General features: G+C 41.0%; 1 protein-coding gene across 3 annotated transcripts in view; it reads left to right on the top strand.

Moving 5' to 3' along the window:
- The first annotated feature begins 114 nt into the window (after positions 1–114).
- The window catches only part of CTNNA3 (catenin alpha 3), a 540,285-nt gene continuing 516,040 nt past the window's right edge, over positions 115–24,359 (top strand). The window contains exons 1-4 of one of the 3 annotated variants that reach the window (XR_014564644.1): positions 115–250; positions 3,493–3,602; positions 8,088–8,280; positions 21,671–21,837. Coding sequence is in view for 2 of the 3 variants with exons in the window: in XM_083740309.1 (XP_083596435.1) it covers positions 3,501–3,602; positions 8,088–8,280; positions 21,671–21,837 (462 nt within the window). In the remaining variant the exon portion in view is untranslated. Of the gene's footprint in view, positions 251–3,492; positions 3,603–6,729; positions 6,836–8,087; positions 8,281–21,670; positions 21,838–24,359 lie in introns of those variants that run through there. The other 2 variants (XM_083740309.1, XM_083740310.1) reach the window with 2 other exon arrangements.

The raw sequence follows: 24,359 nt of genomic DNA, 5'->3' as shown, positions 1-24,359 counted from the left end.
GTCCAAGACTTTGTATAGTATTGCTCTCTATAGCTTTAAGGAGTGCCCATCCCCCCCCCTCGAGAAGTCCCTATGGCCCTGCTGTCACTTACCCTGAAATACACTGCAGTGCTTGTCAAGCTTTCTGTTTGCAGATGTATGATAAGCCAAGTAGTGAGCTATAATAGCTGCACTGAACTTCTAAACTTTGGGAGAATTGCCTAGACATTGGTTCAGCACTTGAACGGCAACTGTTTGTATTCTGAAATAGGTGAGTGTTGTAGCATTGCACCTTTAAAAATATTTTGTCACAAATTACCATTCAGTTGAGTTCTGTGACTGAAACAGACTAGCTGTTTTTTTTAAGGCAAGTGAGAACATATAGTGCACACATGTACTAAGGAACTGTCACTCATTAGCTGAGTTGACAGTACTCTTGTTAAAGTTGCAAAAAACTTTAAACTCCTGAAATGTCAGTTTTGTTCATTCATTATACAGAAAGAAAAAACCAAAGTGGCTTTACACATTGCTTTGTACTAAAATTCTGTAGGTGTAGTTATTCCACCTAGTTTTGTTAAGAGAAAGATTTATTAGGAATTACAGCACCTAATAATATTTCTGTCTCAAGTGCATACAAAAATATGCTCTTAAAATTTAAGATTTTGTATATTCTGTGCTAACTTCACCAAGAAGATTCAAATTCTTAAATCAATAAATTATAGAAATTAGGTATTTCTGAACATAACCTACCTAATTTTGTACAGTTTATTGTACAGCTCTGGAGATCTAGTTAGCTAAGGAACCCAGAATTTATGTGCAAGAATAGTGGGATGATATTGACGAAATATTCAAAATACTGACTTCATATTTCATTTGTATGCACGCTTGGGAGTAAATCCCATTGAAATCAAGAATCATGTGTAGGTTCTGACCATGTGAACATTAGCAAAATATGTGCCTGCCTATAGCACTTGTAATTTGCAGGGCATTGGAAGATGTCAAAAGGTATTCACTACTTTTGGAACATTATTGGAATTGGTTTATAAAGCAGAATCTCTCTGGGCCTGAGGTAACACAGATTAAAAACAATTGGGAGCTTTCCACTAATTGTATAGTTATTTTTACAGGTCTATATTTAATGAAGGAAGGAAACATAACACATGTTGCATCTCTTTAGTTTTTGTGTCAACTTCCAAGGCACTTTATGAAGCATTCAGTATTAAGACTTTATACTGTATGTTAAGTTATATCTTTTGTGTTGATTTATTGTTATGAAAAAGCTCACATTTTATTGAGTTTTCACAGTTTTGCCTTTAAGAAACTAACTGATGTTTTGACATAATGTACTAGTAAAAAGGTAAAAAAATATACTAGTATAATTTTGCAACAATGATCTTGAGTAAAGCATGTTTACTCAGAAATAAGCCCAACGTAGTTCAATAGCAGTTACTTCCTAGTAAGCATGCATAGAGTTGGACAATTACTATATTAATGTCTTTTGTGATAGGCTGACACAAATCCTTTCAAGGCTGTTCTACCCAAATAATTGTGTTTTATATGATGGCCCAGTTATTGATTTTTTGGCTCCAGTTGGAAGAGCAGCCAACTGTGCTAAAGGCTCTGTTTGAGAAATAACACTCTGAAAGAGGTTAGTAAAGGCCATGTCAAATAAGTAATCGAGTAGGAGAATTAATTAAAGTCATACATGGCAATAACTCAGTGATGTTACCCAGTTTTTCTAGGTGTGGATTCACAATCAAATGATAAATAGTTCAATATCTTTGTCTAATGGTACAGCATGTTAACACTTATGAATCCATGTCCAGGAGAATCTGACAACAGATGTTCCCATAATTCAGCATATGAGAAACATATCACATAAATGAAAGTCTGAAGTGCCATTTTTTGTTAACTGAAGAGGACTGAGCCATATGCTAGCATTTACCAGAAGTGATGCAACACTTGTCTACGTGACAAAAATAAATACACCACCGGGATAAGGAGGCTGCCAGAATCAGAGTATAAAATAATAGAATCATAGAATCATAGAGTTGGAAGAAACCACAAGGGCCATCGAGTCCAACCCCCTGCCAAGCAGGAAACACCATCAGAGCACTCCTGACATATGGTTGTCAAGCCTCTGCTTAAAGACCTCCAAAGAAGGAGACTCCACCACACTCCTTGGCAGCAAATTCCACTGTCGAACAGCTCTTACTGTCAGGAAGTTCTTCCTAATGTTTAGGTGGAATCTTCTTTCTTGTAGTTTGGAACCATTGCTCTGTGTCCGCTTCTCTGGAGCAGCAGAAAACAACCTTTCTCCCTCCTCTATGTGACATCCTTTTATATATTTGAACATGGCTATCATATCACCCCTTAACCTCCTCTTTTCCAGGCTAAACATGCCCAGCTCCCTTAGCCGTTCCCCGTAAGGCATCATTTCCAGGCCTTTGACCATTTTGGTTGCCCTCCTCCTCCTAAAATAATATTGTTGAGATAAGTGAATGAGAGATAAAAGCCATATCTATATATGCTAAACAGGATTTATCTCCAAATATCTCTGAGGTTGCAACATTATGGTTTATATGTCTTGTGATCCTGTCTGACATGAAGAATTATATTTCTGCATAAGTTTACTTGCTCACCTTATAATTATGTTCTTGCCTCCCATAGTAAGCTGGTTGGAAATAATGTCTGGTTGCAAGCTGGCATCATTGTAGTAATGTTGGGTACTTATATGTGGAGGTATGACTATAGGCTGGTCCAAGGAAGCAAGAAACAGCAGCAGTACTGGGATGGGGGTCCCTACTAATGTGAATGGGGCCATAGAGGGACAACACAACAATAGGCATCTACAACTATTTCATAATAGTGTTGTTTGGATTATTTCTAAGGTGTGGTGCAAGGAAGGGCATCAATTCCAGAGAATGCACCTAGTGCAGATGGAGACTTAGTTGGAAAAACCATACATCTACCAGGAGAGATTACAAATAAGGCTACAATCCTAACCCTACTTACTTTGGAGTAAGCCCCACTTACCTTAGGAGGACTTCTTTCTGAGTAGATACGGTTAGGCTTGCACTGTAAATCTATTATTTTATAAAGTCTGGAGCTCAGCAATTCTCACTTTGGCTCAAGAATATAATTCTGACACTTGCAAGTTTCCATCTTCTACCTTCTGCAGTTGGTGTAGTTGTCCTCTTGTGCTGAAACGAATGCAACTGATCCTATGGCCAGTGGTGGAGCATCTTTTTTTTTGCATTCATTCCAGTCATTGTAGACAATACTGAGCTAGATTAACCAATGGTTATGTATAAGTGTAGTTGAATTCATTTGGAACCCTGATGAATATGTTTTGTCTTTTTGATTGTCTTAGCCTTCCTGCTGCTTTCTCATCCTCTCAATCTGGCTTTAGCTTGTAAATTTATTGGCGTAATTAAGCATATATGCTTAGCTCTTTAGGTACCATGATTGCTGATATAACTACATAATAAATTATTTTCCTTTTGCTCCCAGGGAAAAAAATGTCAGCAGCCATGCCATACATGAAAATGAAAATTGATCCACGGAACCTGCAGATTCAGACACATACTGTGGAGAAGTTACTGGAACCCCTCATTATTCAGGTAAATTAGAAATAGGAAAAGTGTTATGGAACTATGAAATGAAACTAGGAAATTTTTGAGATGGTTCATGTGATATTTTATGAGAGTTCAGAAAAATCAGTTGAGCAAAATATTGACTCAGGATAGCTATATATGCATTTTCCACTGCATAAAATGTGAACTCATGTTTACCCAAAATAAGGATTATGAACTTAGTGTAAACCACAATTTGTGCACACAGTGAAGATATCTAGGGTTGCCATATTTTGAAGAGCATAAAAAAGGACACATTTGCCGACTTCTTCCTTTAACTATGGATTGCTATGACAACTCTCATTTTCCAGACCCATGAAAAAGAGGACATGTGGGCTAGAATATGTGAATGTTTGGGGAGGCGGCTGAACCTCCTCTTTTGGCCTGTTAGAAATCTGTTTCCTACTGAGAACAGTGCAAGGGCTTGGAGGTAGGCAATGACTCACTACAGACTAGGTTATAGGAGACCCAAACCTCCTCTTTGCAAAAATATTAAACTGGTATGTGAACAAAAGGCAAGATAGAGGCTTGTGTGTAATTTGTGCTTTCCTCTGTGTATTTGTGACTTCAAGGAGACTTGTGCAATTTTAGGCCTAGACCAGGGGTCTGCAACCTTTAAGACAAAAAGAGCCACTTGGCCCCGTTTCCGAAGGAAAAAAAAACTGGGAGCCACAAAACTCGTCATTATAAAAATAACTTTTTTGTCACTTTTTTATTATTTCTTTGTTTGACCCCTCAGAATTACTCCTCCTCATAGAAATAAACGTTAAATTAACAAGTTCTTTTTGTGTGTGTGTGTTCTTCACTCCCCTTCAAAACAGTGACCAGCGTACATGCCCCTTACAATGTAGCGGGTGGGCAGGCGGGAAGGTGACGTCTGGACGGTGCGTGACTAACACACGCACTGCTCCCATGCGACGTCACAGCCAGTACAGCACTCGCCACAGTGGGGAGTGTTGGGGCGCACAATGCGCCTCCTCCCCTCGCTAGTATCCACCCCGGAGCCGCAGCAAAGGTGTAAAGGAGCCACATGGGGCTCCGGAGCCACGGGTTGCTGACCCCTGGCCTACACTTTGTCAGAGAGTATGCTTTGCAAATGTTTCAGAACTATTGCCAGAGTTAGGTTTTGAAGTTGACAGGCTCTGGTTTTGGTGTTGGGGATGCATAAAGTGACTTCTGCTGAACTATAGTAATTTAGGTTCAGCAGCTAAGCTGAATCTCTTCTGTTTTGATGGCTCTCTATTCAAAAATCTTTAGCCTTCTTACATATTCCTTAGTACTCACATAAAAGCTTGATTTTTCCTGAACCTAAAACTTCCCACTGGCATATAGGTAAACCAGTAAGCTATTTACACAGATGCCTACCTTCTGATATATTTCAATAATTTCATTCCATTTATTCCATGTGATAACTTTCACAATGGCCTCTACTTGCAGTAAATTATTTCAATTGACTGCACGTTTCCCCTGGTAATTGCATTTTCTATTATTGTAACTATATCATATGCCCTTCATCATTTTCTAAATTCTCACTTAGCCAGTTCATGAATATTCTCTCTCTCTCTCTCTCTCTCTCTCTCTCTCTCTCTCTCTCTCTCTTCCTGAGTTGTTTTAGCTTTGTTGTCTGAACTTCACTTTTTTGTGGTTCTGTGAATGTGATCCAGTTTTCTAGATCCAATCTGCATAATCCCTGTTCCTTGTTTATTTGTAGGTAAAGATTAATTTTGGAACTGTTTCTCTCATTTCCTTTTTTACAAGCAGAAAATAAAGTTACAGTATGAAACTAAAGTATAAAGACTATAGAAACTGAACACTAAACTGCTGCCCATTTTATTTGTCTTATTCATCAGTGAGATAAAAGATTACTTGGTGCTATTGGTGTATAAATGGTTCAGGCGGATAAATAAACTATTAGGTTTGAAGTGACCACTTTGCTTCTTTTGCACTACCCTTTAACCTAGCCATTTTGAGTCAGAGATTAATACTGTTAGGAGAACTCTCTCCTACTGTTGATTTATGTCTCCATTCCATGCAGGTCAACTTGATAATCCAAAAATTCTTGGTGGATTTGTTTTATGGAAGTTTTCTTTCTTTTTCTTTCCCCCAAACTCTGAGCTGTACTTAGTTCTAGTATGACAGGCACTTTTAGCCAGAGTTTTCTGTGTGTTCCCCCTAGTTTGTTTTAAATGTTTAAACCGTGATGAATTTGTTGCAAGTTATTTTTCCCTAAACCTAATGCTAGTGAATGAGGCATATTTCTCTCAACATCCCTTGTGTTTTCAGACAGATGTATGTGGCCAGCAGGCTGTCTCACTTCTTCTCTTATACTGGGAGTTCTCATACTATGTGTTTTCTCTTGCCCTGAAAGATTGTCTTTGTGTAGAAAGAGGCAGCAGCCAGGCAGGGAACGTGTTTGCAGGGATGAATGTTGGTTGTCCTGTCCTTTTCAGTTTTGATGAAAAAATGCCTCCAGAAACTATAGTAAAATGAAAACTACTCTTACAACTCCCATGGATGTTTGAGTGCCCCAAACCAGAAGGCTGGATCTGCTGCAAACACTGGGCCATCCAGTAATCTTCAAAGGACTCTGGGGAAGTGGCACCGGGGGGGGGGAGCTGGAAGAAGAGGTGAGGGGGGCAAGTAGTCCTCCTCCCTACCCCCTTAGCCCCAGCCGCCTTCTTGGTTTGCCACCTGCCTCATTCACTGAAGGGCTGGCTTCCTCCCCGCCCAGAGAAAGAGGGCGCTGCACTTAACTTCCCGCGGCTGCTGCCACTGCTGCTGCTTCTTGTGAAGCGGGCAGGCAGGCAGAGTGAGCTTGTCCATTCCACTCTCTGGCCCACAGGAGCACCATGGTGGTGGCAGTGGTGGGAGGAAGAGGCCGAGTGGCGGCGGCTCTGCCCATCAAACACCACGCCTGGTTTACCTCAGCACGGTGCGGGGACATCTCTGCCAGTCAAATGCCGCTGAGGTAAACCAGGTGCGGCATGTGACTGGCAGAGATGTCTCTGCACTGCGCTGAGGTAAACCAGGCACAGTGTTTGATTGGCAGAGCCGCCACCGCTTGGCCTCTTCCTCCCGTCGCCATTGCCGGGAGTCTCGGCTTTGCGGCGGTTCTTAAATGGCCGGGCAGGCTGGATTTAGGACCCAGACTGGCCTGATCCGGCCTGGGGACCATAGTTTGCCGACCCCTGCTTTAAAGCCTCCACAAACCTTACCAAACAGTAAGTTCAAACTTGTGTAACTGTTATACAGTCATAGACACATGTCACATGTTTAATGTTACTAAGTAACTGGGCTTAGATAGTAAAATTTGAATAAAAAAATGGCAGGAGGATAAGGCCCCTCTAGAATATGAGGCCCTCAGCTGCAGCCTGCTCAGCCTATATGTAAATCTGGCACTGTAGCCACTAAGAATGTTTAGTCCTCATTGGCCTCTGTATACTTATATGTAATATGCCATGCCTAGCTATCAATGTAAATCAGACAAACTTACACTGAAGCAGCTTAAATAAAGGAACTAAAGAAAGTGAAGGAGGTTTTTCAAGGGAGGCAACACTTTTCTTGTCAACGTTTTGTACAAGTTTGTATAGAGCCCTGAAAAATGATACTTGGGCACTGTCAGGGAAGAGTTAGAAGTTTCCAGTTTCCCAGAGGGAGAATGTTTTCCCCAAGGGGGGGGGAGGAGAGCAGTGAATCTAACAGAAGAGAGCAACAGGAACAACAGGGAGGGACCAGCTGTTCCCAGGAAAGGCAAGGGTTAAGTTCTAGCTCAGATTCGGAGGAGGGGAGATACAAGCCAGCTCTAGCCAGGAGGCTAGAAAAAAGAGCGGGAAAAACGAAGGGAAGGGCGCGTTCGACATTTTGAGAGTGGCTGGTCATGGAGAAGCAGAGCTCAGAAGGTATCTGAAATAAGTGACTCTGAGGAAGAATAGTTAAAGATAAGGATCGTTTAAAAGTTTGTTTGTTAATACACAATAAAAAGTTATAAAAGAACAAGAAGCGTTTGTGTGGTGATCTGAAGAGGACAACGACCAGTCCTGACAGGCACTATCCTGGAAATAGCTTTAATATTGAAAAGCAACTTTCGCTCTATCTCTCTCTGAAAAGCTTATATAAGCAAAGCAAACACTATGATTATATGATGTCTATTTTAACACCACTATTATATCTCTACATATTTTGCCTTTGTGTGACAAATCACTACAACAGCTTGAAAAGCTAGAGGCTGCTTTTGGGGCAATTAATGAGACTCTTTGTTTGTGTGTGCTTCATTCTGAGTTTATTTCTTCATACACCATGTGTTGGATATGCTAGTGGTGTGTGCACAAATCATGGATTATGAATTTGATATAAAAATTCCCTTAGAGCTTCATTAGTCAGTTATCTGGGATCATTATTTTCTTAATATATGCTGAAAAATGTAACTGCTTAATTTCAGAGCTGAAAGTACTAAAATGTCTTTTATGTTTTTAGGTTACCACATTAGTGAATTGCCCTCAAAACCCTTCTAATAAGAAAAAAGGATGCTCCAAACGAGCTCGTGTTATCCTTGCTTCTGTGGAAGAAGCCACTTGGAACTTATTGGACAAAGGGGAAAAAATTGCTAAAGAGGCTCCTGTGCTAATGGAGGAACTTAATGCTGCGCTTCGTGATGTTCGCAAAGAAAGTAAGTCTGTCATTGCTATAACAATAACACACCTATTTCAAAGAGCAGCTGCATTTTTTTAAAAAAAGTGCATTTGACTCTAATCTATTAGTTTTTTTATTATGATTCTTAAAATTGCAACAATCCCCATAGTTTGGAATAATAGGCACATGTCCATTCTTAAACTTATTAAATCATTCTATCATTTCCTTCTCTTCTCAATCTCACTAGAGTTACTGGAAATCAACCCTTTCCCTGTGAAATGGAAGACAAGTGTTCTCTAAGGAGATTCATGGGCATCTTTGTGTCTGAGAGATGCATTAGCTGGAACTGATTCATTTTTGTTTTCAGAGAGCATATCAATTGCAGGGAACTCTGGATGGATCACTGGTAACATGCTGAAAAAAGTTGTTTGATTCCTATGAGTTTATATGTTGTCCTCAACTTCATAGTGGTGATAATTGCAAAGTGGCACCATCAGAAGGTTGATTTCAGTTTCTTCATGTACATATGTTCAGCACAGATAGGTAACTGTGTTGGTCTGCCATAGTAAAAAAAAAAAAAATCCTTCCAGTAGCACCTTAAAGACCAACTAAGTTAGTTCTTGGTATGAGCTTTCGTGTGCATGCACACTTCTTCAGATACATGCACACGAAAGCTCATACCAAGAACTAACTTAGTTGGTCTTTAAGGTGCTACTGGAAGGAATTTTTTGTTGTTTTTTTTTTGTTTTGAATATGTTCAGCAGTTCACTACACAAATACAAGGCACTGGAGAAGGTGAGGCTGAAACCTTGGGGTTAGATAAGTACATTGCAACATGGTGTGATGTTTGCTGTCCATCCACTTTCCACTGTCCAGTATATGAATAAGTTACAGGCTTGTTATTATGCATATTATAAATGTTTTTAAGAATTCTTTCAAATTGATTGGAAGAAAATACAGTGTGACTTGAACTGAAAAGATTACCTGTCAGCCATAATCATACAATGTTCTAGTGAGGATCACTCATTTTAGTCTACCTATCCATCTCAGTATAACAGAACTTACAATTTTGTATTGACAGGCAACTTCAATTTTCACTTTGCAATTGACATTAGATCAGTTCTTGAGATAACTGCCAAAATAAAATATTCATGAAGCCAATTACTTACATACATACATTAATTTTAATGGTAGAAGGTTCCCTTGTTCAAATTTCCATGATGCGTATGTTTGTGTGTGTAAAGAGCCAGTGTGAGAGCCAGTGTGGTGTAGTGGTTAAGAGCGGTAGTCTCGTAATCTGGGGAACCGGGTTCGGGTCTCCGCTCCTCCACATGCAGCTGCTGGGTGACCTTGGGCTAGTCACACTTCTTTGAATTCTCTCAGCCCCACTCACCTCACAGAGTGTTTGTTGTGGGGGAGGAGGGGAAAGGAGAATGTTAGCCGCTTTGAGACTCCTTAAAGGGAATGAAAGGCGGGATATCAAATCCAAACTCTTCTTCTTCTTCCAAATAAATGGGATGGGATCAGGAACAGGAGGTTGTCATGATCGCAGAGATCAATGTAAACAGATCCTTTTGGCTTTTTGTTTTGTTTTTTAAACTTTGGGTGTCCTTCAACCTACATGATAGCAATTTCCCCCCTGTAGTGCAATGTGAACAGTGCCTACTTAGAAGTAAGCCGTATTGTATCCAATGGGGAAGTGGGGTTAGAATTCTAGCCTCAATTTGTCAAAAATGATGAGTAAAATTGCTATGTACTAAGCTTGGATCCTAGAACAATAGGCAAGTAGGATCCTAGAATGCAACAACTGATTGGCCTGCAGGAAAAGACCAATCAGGCTCCAGGGGGTAAGCAGAATCAGCCAATCAGACGGGACTCATTGTGTAAATAATGTATATAAAAGCCTGAGGTTTGGGGGGTCAAATCAGTCACTGTTTTACAAGCTGCAATAAAGAGCATGAAATCACTACAGGACTCTGAGTATATTTCAAAAATCCTGCTTCTTCCCCCTCCCAAAACCCCCCACACCACCACCCAGTTATGTGGGGTGTAGTCAGACGCTATGGATTCTGTCACTCCTGAGCTGCCTCCAAATTTGAAACAAGCATGAGGCCTAGAACTGGAATAAATGGAACAGAAAGGAAGGTCTCCAGTTCATGAATTTGCAAACAGAAACCCCCAAAGTGGCCCATTTTCTCCTTTTGCTGCTGTCCTGCTTGGCGTGTGTGTGTGTGTGTGTGGTATCTGGCCATGGGCATCCCACCCATGAACCATAATTTCCAGGACCCCCCCCCCCATCTTAAAAAAATGTTTTTAGCATTTGTAGAATGCAAAATATGCAAGCACGATTCTTGTCAAAAAAAAGGGTGGTGGTGAGAATTTAACCTGCCCCCCCAATGAAAAAAATTCTTGCAGATACCCAGATGCCCCTTTTGCGTGACAGTTGTCAAGCTGAGTTACCTATATGTCTATTTGACATAGAGTGAAATGCAGCCTCACCCCACACATAAGTAAGTCCCTCTGAGATGTATCTAGCTATGTCCTACAGAGAGCAAACTTATTAAGGGGCCTTATCATTTTCCGTGGCTGCACTCTGTGTAAGACTAACATTGTCTAAAACCTGCTGAATGCAATCAATGGGATATTTAACAGGGTGATATTAGACTGAAGCCAGCCTTATAGGGAGATTCTAACCACATCTGTGCAGAAGTAAACCACATTTCATTCAGCCGGGTTTATTCCCAGGAAAGGGGGGTTAAGATTGCAGCAGCCCTAGGGTTGTATCCAACCAAATTCCAGTCAGAACAGACCCACTGAAATTAATGGGCCTAAATTAAGCATGCCCATTAACTTCAATTGGGACGCAGGTGGCGCTGTGAGTAAAATCTCAGCGCCTAGGACTTGCCGATCAATCGGCAGTTCGAATCTCCGCGGCGGGGTGCGCTCCCATTGCTCGGTCCCAGCGCCTGCCAGCCTAGCAGTTCGAAAGCACCCCCGGGTGCAAGTAGATAAATATGGACTGCTTACTAGCGGGAAGGTAAACGGCATTTCCGTGTGCTGCGCTAGCTCGCCAGATGCAGCTTGTCACGCTGGCCACGTGACCCAGAAGTGTCTTCGGACAGCACTGGCACCCGGCCTCTTAAATGAGATGGGCGCAGGGGTACCTTTACCTATTAACTTCAATGGGTTTACTCTGAGCAGGATTTGTATGAGCTGCAACCCATAGTCTACAGTCCTCATGCACAGGACTAACTTCTGAAGACACAAGAGTTAGGATTGTGCCTGTTTGTCAAGGAACATGGGAATGGAGAAGGTAGTTTCTCTGCAACAATAAAAAGATGCTTGACATAGGTTAGGTTGGGTGTGGGCCATGTAGGTGGGAGGGTTGCCTTGAGGACCTATGTGAGTCTCCTCCCCATCTTTCCCCCTCTGCCTCCCTTACTCTGCCTTCCAGCCTGCTCAGAGCAAAAAGGCACCTTTCCTCCTGGCCATCCCTTTCCAAGAATGCCAGAGAAGGGTTAAAAAGGCAGACCCCCTCCCAACAACCTGGAATCAGAGAGGGAGGGGAAGGAGGGAAGTAAAGCTCCATCTCATCCCTCCCAGCCCAGGCCAATGCCGGGTGGGGAAACAAGAGAAGACTAGATGAGCAAACTTGGCTCTGTTGGAAGAGGGTGCCAACCTCTGTCGCGTCCCCCCTTGGCAGAGAGGAACCCACTCCCCAGTGAGCAAGGTAGGGAAGGAGGAATTGGGTTACGTGGGTAGAGGGGCAAATGGCCCTAAGGATGGCTGGAGTGCCCCGACCAGCTGCTAGGCTAGGAAAAACTGGGTGTTTCATTTTTTTTCTAATTCCCAACATTCCAGTTATTAATCTGCAAATAAAGCAGGGGGCGGAGTCATAGCTCTTTGGCAGAGCATCTGCTTTGATGCAGAAGATCCCAGGTAGAGCTGGAAGAGACTCCTGAAGAGCCACTGCCAGTCAGTGTGGGCAATACTGAGCTAGATGAACCATGAGTTTGATTTTGCCTAATGTGGCTTTCAATGTACCTATGTCTTAAGGGGAGGGTCATAGTTCAGTAGTTAGAACACCTTGCACCCGAGTTTTCCTCCCTGGCATCTGCATGTACGGCTAGGAATCTCCCCTGCCTGAATCCCTGGACAGCTGCTGCCAGTCAATGTAGGCAGTACTGAGCTAGATGGACTAATGATTTGACTTGGGAAAAGGCACCTTTCCAGTAACACTGTCCTTATTTATTTTCAAAACAAAAAAAATTCCTTCCAGTAGCACCTTAAAGACCAACTAAGTCAGTTCTTGGTATGAGCTTTCGTGTGCATGCACACGAAAGCTCATACCAAGAACTGACTTAGTTGGTTTTTAAGGTGCTACTGGAAGGAATTTTTTTTGTTTTGACTATGGCAGACCAACACGCCATAGGCAGACCAACAGCCCTCTGGGATTTTTACATGGTCCTATCTCAGCACACCTGGAGATGCCAGGGACTGAACCAGGGATCTTCTGCATGTCAAGCAGATGTTCAGCCGCTGACACTGGTTCTAGACCACACAATTAAAGCACATGGCTTCCTCTAAAGTATCCTGGGAACTGTAGCTCTGTGAGTGGGAAGCCACAGTTTCCAGGATTCTCTGGGGGAAATCATGTGCTTTAAATGTGTGTTGAATGTGTGATGTGGGAAATGGGGGCGGGCGGAGGGATCTTTGTACCCCAACCGCTGGATATGCTTTATTTTATTTTATTTTAATTAGGAATTTAAACCAAACATATTATCTGAAAACATATCATCCTTAATTCCCCCCCATTTTTCTCCCTCCCCCCACCCTCCCATGAAGACCCCCCCCCCGACTTCCCTCAGTTCCAATCTCTAATTTCTCTATGGATGCTATTCTCTGCATGTTACAAAGTTGTATAAATCCTTAAGTTATCTAACTGATTATTGTCAATAAAAAGTTTGTGAGTGTTTATTCAAAACCTGACAAGGAGTCCAATTCACTTTGTTGCATCTTTAAATACGTTGTAAAAGGTTCCCTTTCATCTTTGAAGTCACAGTTGTCCTTGTCCCATAGCTTATGTGTCAATTTTGCCAGTTCTGATAAGTTTCTCTTGCCATGATTCTTTAGTCGGGATTTCCTCAGTCTTCCATCCTTGCACTATTAAGACTCTCACGGCCATTGTCGCGTACCAGCGCTAGATATGCTTAAGACGGCCCTGCACCTGACCTTACTACACCTCTGGTTATTGCTCCCTGCATCACGGGAATCCTGGGCCCACCTCATGCCACCCCGCCAGCCAAAAGGTCGACAACTCTGGGAAACGGGGTGGGGTGGGGGCGCCGGAGGGATCTTTGTACCACAGCGCCGGATATGCTTAAGGCGGCCCTGATCTTTCTGACAGGCAGAGCTGTTTGACAGTGGCACAGTCTCCCTCGGGCAGTGGTGGAATCCTTGGACTTCCTTGGAGGTTTTTAAACAGAGGTTGGATGGCCATTTGCTGAGGATGCTTTAGTTCAGATTCCTGAATTGCAGTGGATTGAAGTAGACGACCCTCAGTGTCCCTTCTAACTCTACAACACTGTTTATATGACAGCTTTTCACCATCACTTGGTGCTTGCACTAGAGCTGGCTGCAGTAATAATCTGGAGCTCATTTCCCTACTCAATAGGCACTGTAATAGCTAAAGTGGATGTAATGAAACTGATCCCTGGATGATTTCTTGTGCATCTGTTTTCTGCCATGTAAATATAATGGTAAATAACACCTAGCTGTAGAAGTTATTTGTGCCTTAATTGAATTGAATTGAATTGAATTAATTTATTACGGTCATAGACCAGAAAAAACAACAACGATAGTTTACAAGGGGAGTAATGGTGTCAATTAAAAATTGTAAAATTATACGTAAAAGCAATACACATATGCACACACACACACACACGCGCACACACGCACTACAATGTATGTATAGACTTAAAAAATGAGGGGGCTTGTCCAGGGGTCAAGTCTTTTACTTTTTTACAGCTAATGCCCTCCGCTTGATCGCAGCCGCAGAAAATTTGGCCACTTTCAGTGTTACTTCTGGGTTTTTATCTCCTAGTAGGATTTTCAGCCGCTGAGACTCTTTGTGCCTTAATGAACAAAGAGTCAGATTTTCAACTTTGTCAGTTTTTCTAATTTTTTTAATCATTGATTTATTTAAAATTTATTTAGCCTTTATGTGCTTGGTGCTATAAAATATCTTTGAGGTGCCAGAATAAGCAATAATGCTGGGTTTAAAAAGGTGAAGGGAGAGTGGGCAGGTTCATAAATGAACAGTAAATATGGGTGGTGGAGAGAAAAGCTTGTTGATAGCAAATGATACAGACTGGTAGTTACTACATTCAATTCTCCCATTTCTGCAACATATTCTGTTTTGTATAAGAACTTGTTTAAGGTACGGCTCATCCACACCTCCCCTGGGAAAACCCGCATTTTAGCGTTGAATTAGAGCAAACAGCAATCATGTTTTACGTGGATTTACTTTGTTATGATTTAGCACTAAAAAGCAGGTTTTCTGTGCAAAAGTGGCGGGGCAAAGGCAAAACTGCTCTGACCCATGTTTTCGGTGTAGAAGTATAGATGAGCCCTTGGTTTGGAGGACCAGTGTCACATGTTGTATGGGGACATTGTCCTACCCCTCCTTTCTCAGCCTTTTTTCCATCTTCAAAAATAGCTTTGGTGAACAATCAACATGCCTATGTGCATTGTTCATCTTCATACTTTATTAATTTGGCACTGACCCTGTGGGATGTCCTCCCCCTTGTCATCTGTGAGGTACCAACTGTGGAATATTTCAAATGTCTTTTAAAACAGTTTGTTTACTCAGGTTTTCCCTGATAGTTGAAACATTTTTTTTCAGATTGCACTGCTCAGTGTTGTATTTTTATATTTTGGTAATATGTCTCTTTTATATTTTAGTTGTGTTTTTATTATTGTACATTTTCTCATAAACCACTAAGAGTTTTTCTTTAAAATGTTAAGTAAATTAAATTGACCTCCTGGCAGAAATTAATCCCCTGAGCTGACAACTTCATCATCTTGTTGCAAGGTCTCCCCACTTTGGCCAGCATGCTGCTTCAAAACATATATCAGAATGGCCTTAGGTCTGTGACTTCAATTGCACAAATTCAGAGGACAGAACAATCATATTAGCACAATTAGTGTTGAATTCCACCCATGGTGTGTTACTCCCTTTCTCTTACCTTTTCTCCTCCCACCTCATCTGTATTTTTAATTTTCAGTCTCTTTTAAGCATTTGCAAGCCTTGGGATAACCCAAGTATGCTGATACCTCTCTCTTCTGCATTAGCGGTGGGGATTTTAGCACAGGAACACATGAATCAGTATTTGAAGGAACATGTGAGGCCCTGTACCAAAATATCACAGTGTGGAGTGCTTCAGTTCAGGGTTTCAACCAGTATGTTCTATCCAATACCCCTTATTTTTTCATTCTCCACCTCCCCTCCCCAAATTTTATCAACATTCTGTGCCCACTGAGCACCCTCAGTTCTCATTGGTCTCGTCCTCATCAATTTAAAATTTGGGAGGATGGCATGGGCATGTTTGTGCTCAGTGCCAGCTCCAATTAAATTCTTGGGTGCTTCCAGTGTTCTATTGACAGCTCTTCATCCCATCCTTGGGGAGATTTAAAAATAGTTTCTTAGTATGAACCAGGAAGAGATCTTTCCAGATGAATAAGATTATTTCTTCCTTTTTTTTGTATTTGTCAGATTCCCCAGTTTCTGTGCCAGTCCCTTTGCAGACAGTGACCATGCGACTCCATTTTATTCCATTCCCCTTCCTGCTCTTTTGTCAGGTTTCTCCCTTCCCCTTACACAAGCAACATTTTGTGCCATTGAGTTATTATGGGGTTGTTCTCCACTTCATCACACTTCCCCTCCCCCGTTTAAAAACTACAAATCATATATACTTCACTTTATATAGTTAATACAAAACTCATTTTCTACTCATCACAAGGATTCATTTTTTAAAAGGTTGTGTAGCATTTTGGACTCTATGTCAGAGAAATTTACAAAATTTACTTTTTCATAGATCCATTAGCATTCATTTCCCTTGCGTTCTCAAAAGCCAAGTAATCTTAGACCACAAAGTACCCTTTTTTTCAAATACTAGTCTTATACACCACAAGTGTCTTAGAAAAAGTGGAACATCCTGTTTGTCCTTGTGGGAGCATGGCAGCCATTTCACCCTGAGATTTTGTCTTGAAAACAGCATTTTTAATGGCCCTAATTTGGCCTAAACTTGTCCTATACTGCTAGCTATCTTTGGAGTTCGCTTCTAAGATCTGGCTATATGAAACCCTTAGTGCAGTTCCAATCACCCCTGACCACTGGTCCTGCTAGCTAGGGACGATGGGAGTGTTAGTCCAAAAACAGCTGGAGACTCAGGTTTAGGAGACCCTGCTCCTAGTGCCTTTGCCTTACTTAGAGATGACAAATTAGAAAGTGAAATATTTATGCTTCTATGAACGAAATGCTTCTTTACAGCCTTACAAAAGTTTATTAACAGGATTTTATGTGTTCTTTATAAATTCAAACCCCATTCTTCTGACATATGAAATCCTGTGTGTGGTATGACTCAAAAGCAGGTGGGAAGAAAAAGACTTGTAACAGAAAAAAGGAACTATTTCTGTAGTGGGAGTTTTCAAACTGTTAATATCAAACTATAATTTAATTAACAGCATGTTAGTGAGGCTGATATTTAATTATTGTAAAACCAGGACAACAATGTAACATATTCCTAGGATAATCATTTGTGCATTTCATCCCTTTCCCTCCTCCCCCAGACAGAAGTGGTTCAGACATAGCTCAAATGCTTGATATCTATTCCCATTACTTACAGCCTATATATGGTATTGAAGGCAACAGCTGCAGCTTGTATTATTTCCGTCTATTGCCTTGTCAGTGTTGCATGCAGTTAGTTGCTATCACATCTCAAGTGAACGCCTAGATAAACTTTAGCTCACAAATACCACAATCACTATGAAACAAATATAGGTTGCTTCAGATACTGTTTGTTCTCAAGCCAAAAGGAAATCGGAAGATATGGATTTGACATTCTTAATTTGCTGATGTAATTTTCTCATATCAGGAAACAATATATAAGGAAATACTCACTGAATCTAATTGTAGAATGCAATTCTTTCATACTATTTTGTGGGACGCTGCTTCCCGATTTATGATGATGCTTGTCTTTGTATCCTGCAGCCCCATCCTATTGGCTCCCCTTGCTTCTGCAATGGAAATGCTAGCAGAAGCTAAGGGACTCTGGAACTTATAGTTGCTTAGAGAGCATGTTGCACAGAGATGTATAATTCTCTTTAGTTCTCAAGCTACAAGTCTTAGTTTCTTGTACAAATTCCCTTGCTATCTGTTTTAGAGAAGAACCTGGGCCAGCAGTTTGATGACTGAAATATCAAAAGGTTGTACAAATTGTGAGCACATGTTAAAGATAGTTTTGGTAGTCAGTGGTCAGCAATAGCAATTTTAGGACAAATCTGCCTGTTCTCTTTTGGGATTAATTGGTACTTGGTATCATTTACTGTTTGCCTAAATCAAATTTGTAAAAGACTTTAAAATAATTATTTTAATTCATTAAGTTTATTATTGTTTGCACAGATGAGTTATCAGCCAACCACACCATTGATGCATGTTTAAATATTCTACAAATTAAATATTAGAATTAGAATTGCTAATCACCCACTTTAGTAATCAACACTGGAGACCTGTTGTGATTGGCTCAGCCAGACACAAAATCTCATAATCTCTAAACTGTATTTCTCTTTCAGATATCATCAAATAACCTTCTCTAGAGAGTAACTGCCTCTCCAAAGCAAAGCCCCCTCTCCATTTGTGACTGAGGGCCAAACTAGATAAAGTGCTAATTGCATGAATGCAGTTAATGTGCATGTTTTTTGTTATGTAAGTAGGCACAGGGAAACTATTTATGTGACAAAAATATGCCCATAACATGCAGTAAAATGCATAGGTTTAGGAAGGGGGAGTCTAGTTCTTTATGTCTGTTTCTCTCCCAACGCCTTTCTTTTTGCATTTTGTCATTGGTGTTTTGAGGGAAGGTTCGACCACTGCCAATGGGAGACTCCCTTGAAATGCAAATAGCAGCTGCATAGAGTAGTGTGTTTATTTGTTTTTTCTGTGAGAGAAACTTCCACAGTCCTGAGTTTGAACAGACTTGTAGGTGGCTTTGCATATAGCAACAAAAAAGGCTTGTCTTGTTTGTTCCAATAATTACAACAGCAGGGAAGGGCAACAGGCTAAAGGTATACCCTTGTATCAAAAATAACAGCTTGTGACATATACATTTTCTCCTTTTTTATCATGCCAAAGTGGTTCAAGGTGAAGTGAAAGAACAATGTAGACCAAATACTTCAGGGCAATATGCTACAGAAATAGTAAAAGCAGGTTGAGGGTGTTTTAAACTAAGTGTACAGCTATATAAGTCAAATTTAAGGTCATGCGTAATGGTCAAATCTCCCCTAGAAACTTCAGCTAGTGAACATTATTGCTAATGTTGCTTTGGAAAATTAGAGCTGGCAACCTGAGGGTTTCAGAGTGGGTGACTATTCCTGGCAGAAGGAGCAAGCTTTTATAACTCTTTGTGGGAGGAGAAAGGAATGCCCATTGCTTTCGGCCTAGCTTTCTCAGAGTGGCAGCTAAAAGCAGATGTCTAGAGGGAAGGGGAGGTGAAGGCCAGAACAAGTAAGGGAGGATATAGATTGAAGGCTTAAATTCCAGGCTCTGAATTCCACTGAAAGTTTGAACGGCCAACAGCAGCCAGTGCCCCTCTGCAGCAATGCCTAGATAATGACCTTTAAAGTTACGTTTAGTTCACTTTTTTTTTAAAAAAAGCTTAACTATCATGGCACAGCGGTAGCAGCACAAGCACCCTTCTGTGCCAGCTTGCCCAGAACGTGTTTGTCTGAGGAAAGATCCCTGGATTTCCCTCAGAGTCAGTCTGGAAGACCGCCAGCACTGCTTCAACATTTACAGTGGCAAAACAGCAGTTAGTCAGTAATTGGAGCAACGGAGGGGCAGATGAACAGGGGCCACAGCAGTGGAAGAGAGGAGAAAGGCAGGGGATGACTTTGAGGATGATGCAGCAACTGGGTGGGTGGGTCATTGAGGCAAATGAGCATGGGGCCTGGGCCACCTCTGCTGCCTGTGGTAATTGTCTCATTCTGCCTCATGGTAGTATCACTCCTGATAATCAGATTTCTCTCTAGATCCAGTTGTAGGAAGACTTGTATCGCATTAAACAAAGTATAATTTTTGGTATAAGAAAATATCAAAGTTTGACCAGGCAATAGGTCATTTGCTTGCATATAGGAGGCAGGGGATTGTATGTGCTGCCCCACCCCAACTTCCTTGTATATGAGTGTCTCACCCCCTCTGTGTATGACTGCCTCTCTCTCACACCCCTTTTCATGTTGAGTAGGGAAGATGTGAGCAGAAGCCTCCATACAATCAGGAGCCCTGAGTGCATATGATTAGAAGCCCCCTTCAAACCTTCCCTGCACAACATGGGAACATCAGGCAGATAGGTTTTGGGATGTTGAGGGTTGGACCAGCAAGGCCCCAAGCTCCCAACTTGAATTGTTATTTCCAGTTCAGCCATAAGGTCTAATCAGGGCTCAAGTGGAGTGCTGGACAGAAAGCAGGAATGAATTGGAGTTCAAAACAAAGAACAGGGGTGACAGCGGATCACAGAATTCAGTGTGGTCTTTTCCATTCCTGTACATGATAGGGCTGTACAGTAGCGCTCTCCTTCCCCCACAAAGATGAGTCTGGGTGCATGTGGAAAAGTTGAATGTGAACATCTTATCACAGTTGCTATTGCACTGCTCCTTGGGCTTTGATAGGAAGGTTGCCTGGTTGTGCTTGTGGGAAACTTGTTGAGTCTTGCTTTGTTGAAGGGTGTGTGTTTCTCCTCTTTCTATTCTCTTTCTCTTTCTATTCATGACAACTTCTGCTTGGGCATGTGGCCTTTTCATTTCATGCCCCCTCCCCTGGAAAACTTAATGCTGTTTTAATCTCCAATCTAAATTCATCTGTCCCTTATCATTCATTCTTGGATCATCAAAGCGCTGCTATTTTACATGCAGAATTAATCAATCAGTTCTTTTCCTGCTTTCCTTCACATTTTTTTCCACTTCCCTTTTTTCAGTCTGCCTTGCAGTAATAAATTCTCTTTGCCAATCAGTTCTCCCTTGTCCCATTTTCCCCTTTCCCTGAATTCAGTAATTTTTTTCCCCTGTGCCCAACAAATCTATTAGCTCCACTGTAGCAATTCTTCAAAGCTGCAGCCAGCAGTCTCAGTATGTCTTTCTTGGCTAGGGAGATACAACTTGAAAACAGTCTAATGTATTGATTCTTCTTTCTTTTTATTCTTGTGAAACACTCCAGTTAAAAAAGAGAGTTTTCTGAAGGAAATAGGGATGGTTTCATTTTTGCTCTTGGCGTTGGTGATGCAAAGCAGTTATAAAACAAATTAATGTCGTCAGAACTGTAATGCTGGAAGGAACCAGCGGGTCATAAAGTTTTACCCCTGCCGTATGCCCAGACCTGGCATCTGTCAGCCTTTCTCTCCCAGATTGACAGCTGCTTTGTATGTTAATGTATTGTACATGCTAAAAAATTTAACAGGAAACAACCTGTGGTTGACTTGGGTACACTCCACAGTGAACTGATTAGCAATTGTTCCCAGTGGTATGCAGCCACTGCAAGATTTGGACATTCTATGGTATTGTGTTGAAACAGCCCCAGAATGCAAAATGAACAAGTTGTACTAGACCAACAGTTCACTTGGAGTAAATACACAGTGACTGTAAAGTGGATGGCTCTAAAACTATACAATATTGCAAAGTTGCATTGTGCTGCCTTATGCTTCAGTCTTTATAAACTATAACACAGAATGATATATATTATAAATAATATCCTATATTAAAAAGCAATAATTGGCATGATGCATAGGTAGAAGGTGGTATATTGTAGCACGAAAATGAATACATTGTCATGTAATTTTAAGCTTCCCTGCCTTAGTTATTGTTTTCCCTAATAAAGAATGCAAAAAAGAGAAAACTTTTCACAAAGGTGAACTATTTCCTTTCAACTCCACATCTCTGTAAATCTGACGCATCTATCTGTCAATGTGCCTCTGGGGGTGAAGCCAACAGCTGCACAAGCAGCACCTAAGTAAGCTCCCTGGGCCGCAAGCCTGGGCAGTGTGGAGGTCTTGGGGTGCCTAGACGAGAAGAACCCCCTCTTGGCCTCACTGATGTGGTCCAAAGGAAAGCAGATGAATTTGCTTATGGAGTGCAGCATTACTTGTATCTTTATTTTACAGGTGAAGCTTTAAGGGTAGCTGCAAAAAAGTTCACAGATGATCCTTGCTATTTGCCTAAAAGGGAGGCCGTTGTCCAAGTAGCACGTGCTCTTCTGGCTGCTGTTACAAGGCTTCTTATTCTGGCAGATATGATTGATGTCTCATACCTGTTGCAACATCTAACCACGGTAAGTAGCTACTATGGTCAGCAAATGACCTTTCCCATCTTCTTGGCTACCAAGCTTTCTTAATTTTCAGATTTTTTTGAGTAAGTAATTAAAATATTCATTGATTGGTTGAGTTTACTTATATGCAGCTTTTCCACAATGAGCTGTGTCCAAAGCAGCTTACAGCAATCATTCAAAGCATGGAAATACAGATAACTGGAAATACAAATATACAAAAAGCGGAACATGTCAGTAAATTCAAATTCATGTTGGTAAGCCATGGAGCTTGCTACTGATGAACGAAAGGATTGGATTTTGAATCATTGCTGCTCAACCTGCAAATTCCATTATATCAAATGTGTTGGGAGTTAAACTTTTTATTTTTTAAACTGACCTGGGGCTAATTCGGACTTTCAGACAGAACTGGTATTAATTCCTCTTTTTAATTTTTATAGCACCTTACTATTGGTCCCCACCCCTCCAGTCTTTATGACCTTGGCTGTGGATGATTTTAGCTGTTGGTATGAGTTTATGGTGTTGTTCTTAGTTATAATATGTGGTTATTGTACTATATTTATTCCCATTATTTTTCTTCTGGTACAGTATTTTGTTCAGTTTGCTTTGAATAGGCTGTATAGAATCCCTAAAAATAAATGAACAAATAAATCTTTAGAAATGGGAGGTTTTTTGTTTTCAAAAGCAACAACCAAGCCATGGCTCAACTCTAACCAAAGTTAATTATGCTCTAGTTCCATTGAAATCCATGAGACTTAAGTTAGTCATGGCTAACTAGTTTCATTGATTCTAGTGGGACTTAAACATGACTTACTAGCAGATAGATCAGGGCAAATGTTTCATTTTTATGAGCAGCATATGGCATCTCTAAGGGACAAGAAACACTTATACAGTGGTACCTCAGGTTACATACGCTTCATGTTACATACGCTTCAGGTTACAGACTCTGCTAACCCAGAAATAGTGCTTCAGGTTAAGAAATTTGCTTCAGGATGAGAACAGAAATTGTGCTTTGGCAGCGCGGCAGCAGCAGCAGCAGGAGGAGGAGGCCCCATTAGCTAAAGTGGTCCTTCAGGTTAAGAACAGTTTCAGGTTAAGAACAGACCTCCGGAACGAATTAAGTACTTAACCAGAGGTACCACTGTACTGTTTTTGCTGTGCTCTTGTTTTATATAACAACAGTTCTGTACAGCATGCATCTTAACAGCAATCCTGTTGCCACCACTCCCACTTTAGAGAAGGTAGAAAAGAAAGATATTGGCCTTCCTATGAGGCATGGGCTCAAATCCAGGTTATCTAGAAGCAGTTTTGTCGCCTTAGGCTCAGAAGACAGGATTACATGGTATGCACATACATTTACCTTCATGCGACATTCATGTAGGTTTTGTAATAATGTGTATTTTTTGTAATCTGTAATGTAATGGATGGTTTGGGATGCTGCGTATTGATGGCAATACAGAAATGTCTCGTAAATGAGCACCTACTGTTTTTGTTATTTGTTATTAGCTGTTTCCCGCTTTCTTTTGAAAAATTTCTGCAAGTATTTAGTTTTTGCTTTGTTTTAAATCTTGTAGACTGACTTTCCATCCAAACAAAAGTTTAGTTCAGAAAAACCAGTAAACCCATTAACCTTATTTTAAAAAGCTGAAATGCGCATAATAACAATGTCAACTGAAAAATATACCACCATAGTATCAATGAAATTAGACATCAAGGCAGCATTCCTTCCTCAATGTCTTTTCTGTACAGAAATACATTTACTTCTAGAGGCTTTTAAGATTGAGTTTTGGAGACCTGCTAATGTGTGTCCCCCTCTGTGTGACCTCACTGCAGTACTTTAACATCCTAAGCAGTGCTTTATTTTTAGGAAAAATAGTGACAGTACACACCATGCTCCCCCATTCCCCCATCCTGACACCATTTACCTGTGCATTGTCCATTCAGTTGTGAACTGGAAGAACTGATTTCCATAGCGACTAATCTTGGAAGAGGGGGAGAGATGATGTATGTAGCCAAAATGCGGAGAAGGCATTTCCACAATGGGATCAGAGCTGAAATTCTATTCCCTTATATGCATGCTGTGTCTGTGGACAAACTGTACATTTCAAGCACGCACCCCCCTGAATCCTGGGAACTGCAGCTTACTTCTTACAGAACTACAATTCCCAGCACCCTTAAACTACAGTTTCCAGGATTATTGGTGGGTGGGTGTGAAATGTGAATGCAGACTATTTCTCTTGAAAGGCAGGTAGCAGTTTCCAAGCAGTCACTGAAGCAGCTACATGTAGAACATAGTGCAGTGGTGCATCTGTGATTGGAGGTCACTGAGGAAGACCAGTGTCCTATAGCATATGTTAGTTTATACAGGCACTGTGAGTGAAACAGTTCAGTTTTTTAAATAAAAAAATTACATATTTTTATTTATAATCCACAATATTCTGCAGAGCAGGGATAGAATGTTGTTTTTCTGTTGAGCCTTATATTATTATTATTTATTTAGCCCACTATGTTTTTTTTTATATCTAAGC

This window comes from Podarcis gaigeae, assembly GCF_964106915.1.
Source record: "Podarcis gaigeae genome assembly, chromosome: 5".
Lineage (NCBI taxonomy): Eukaryota > Metazoa > Chordata > Lepidosauria > Squamata > Lacertidae > Podarcis > Podarcis gaigeae.
The sequence above is the reverse complement of the archived record's forward strand: the minus strand, read 5'-3'. Positions and strand labels throughout refer to the sequence as shown.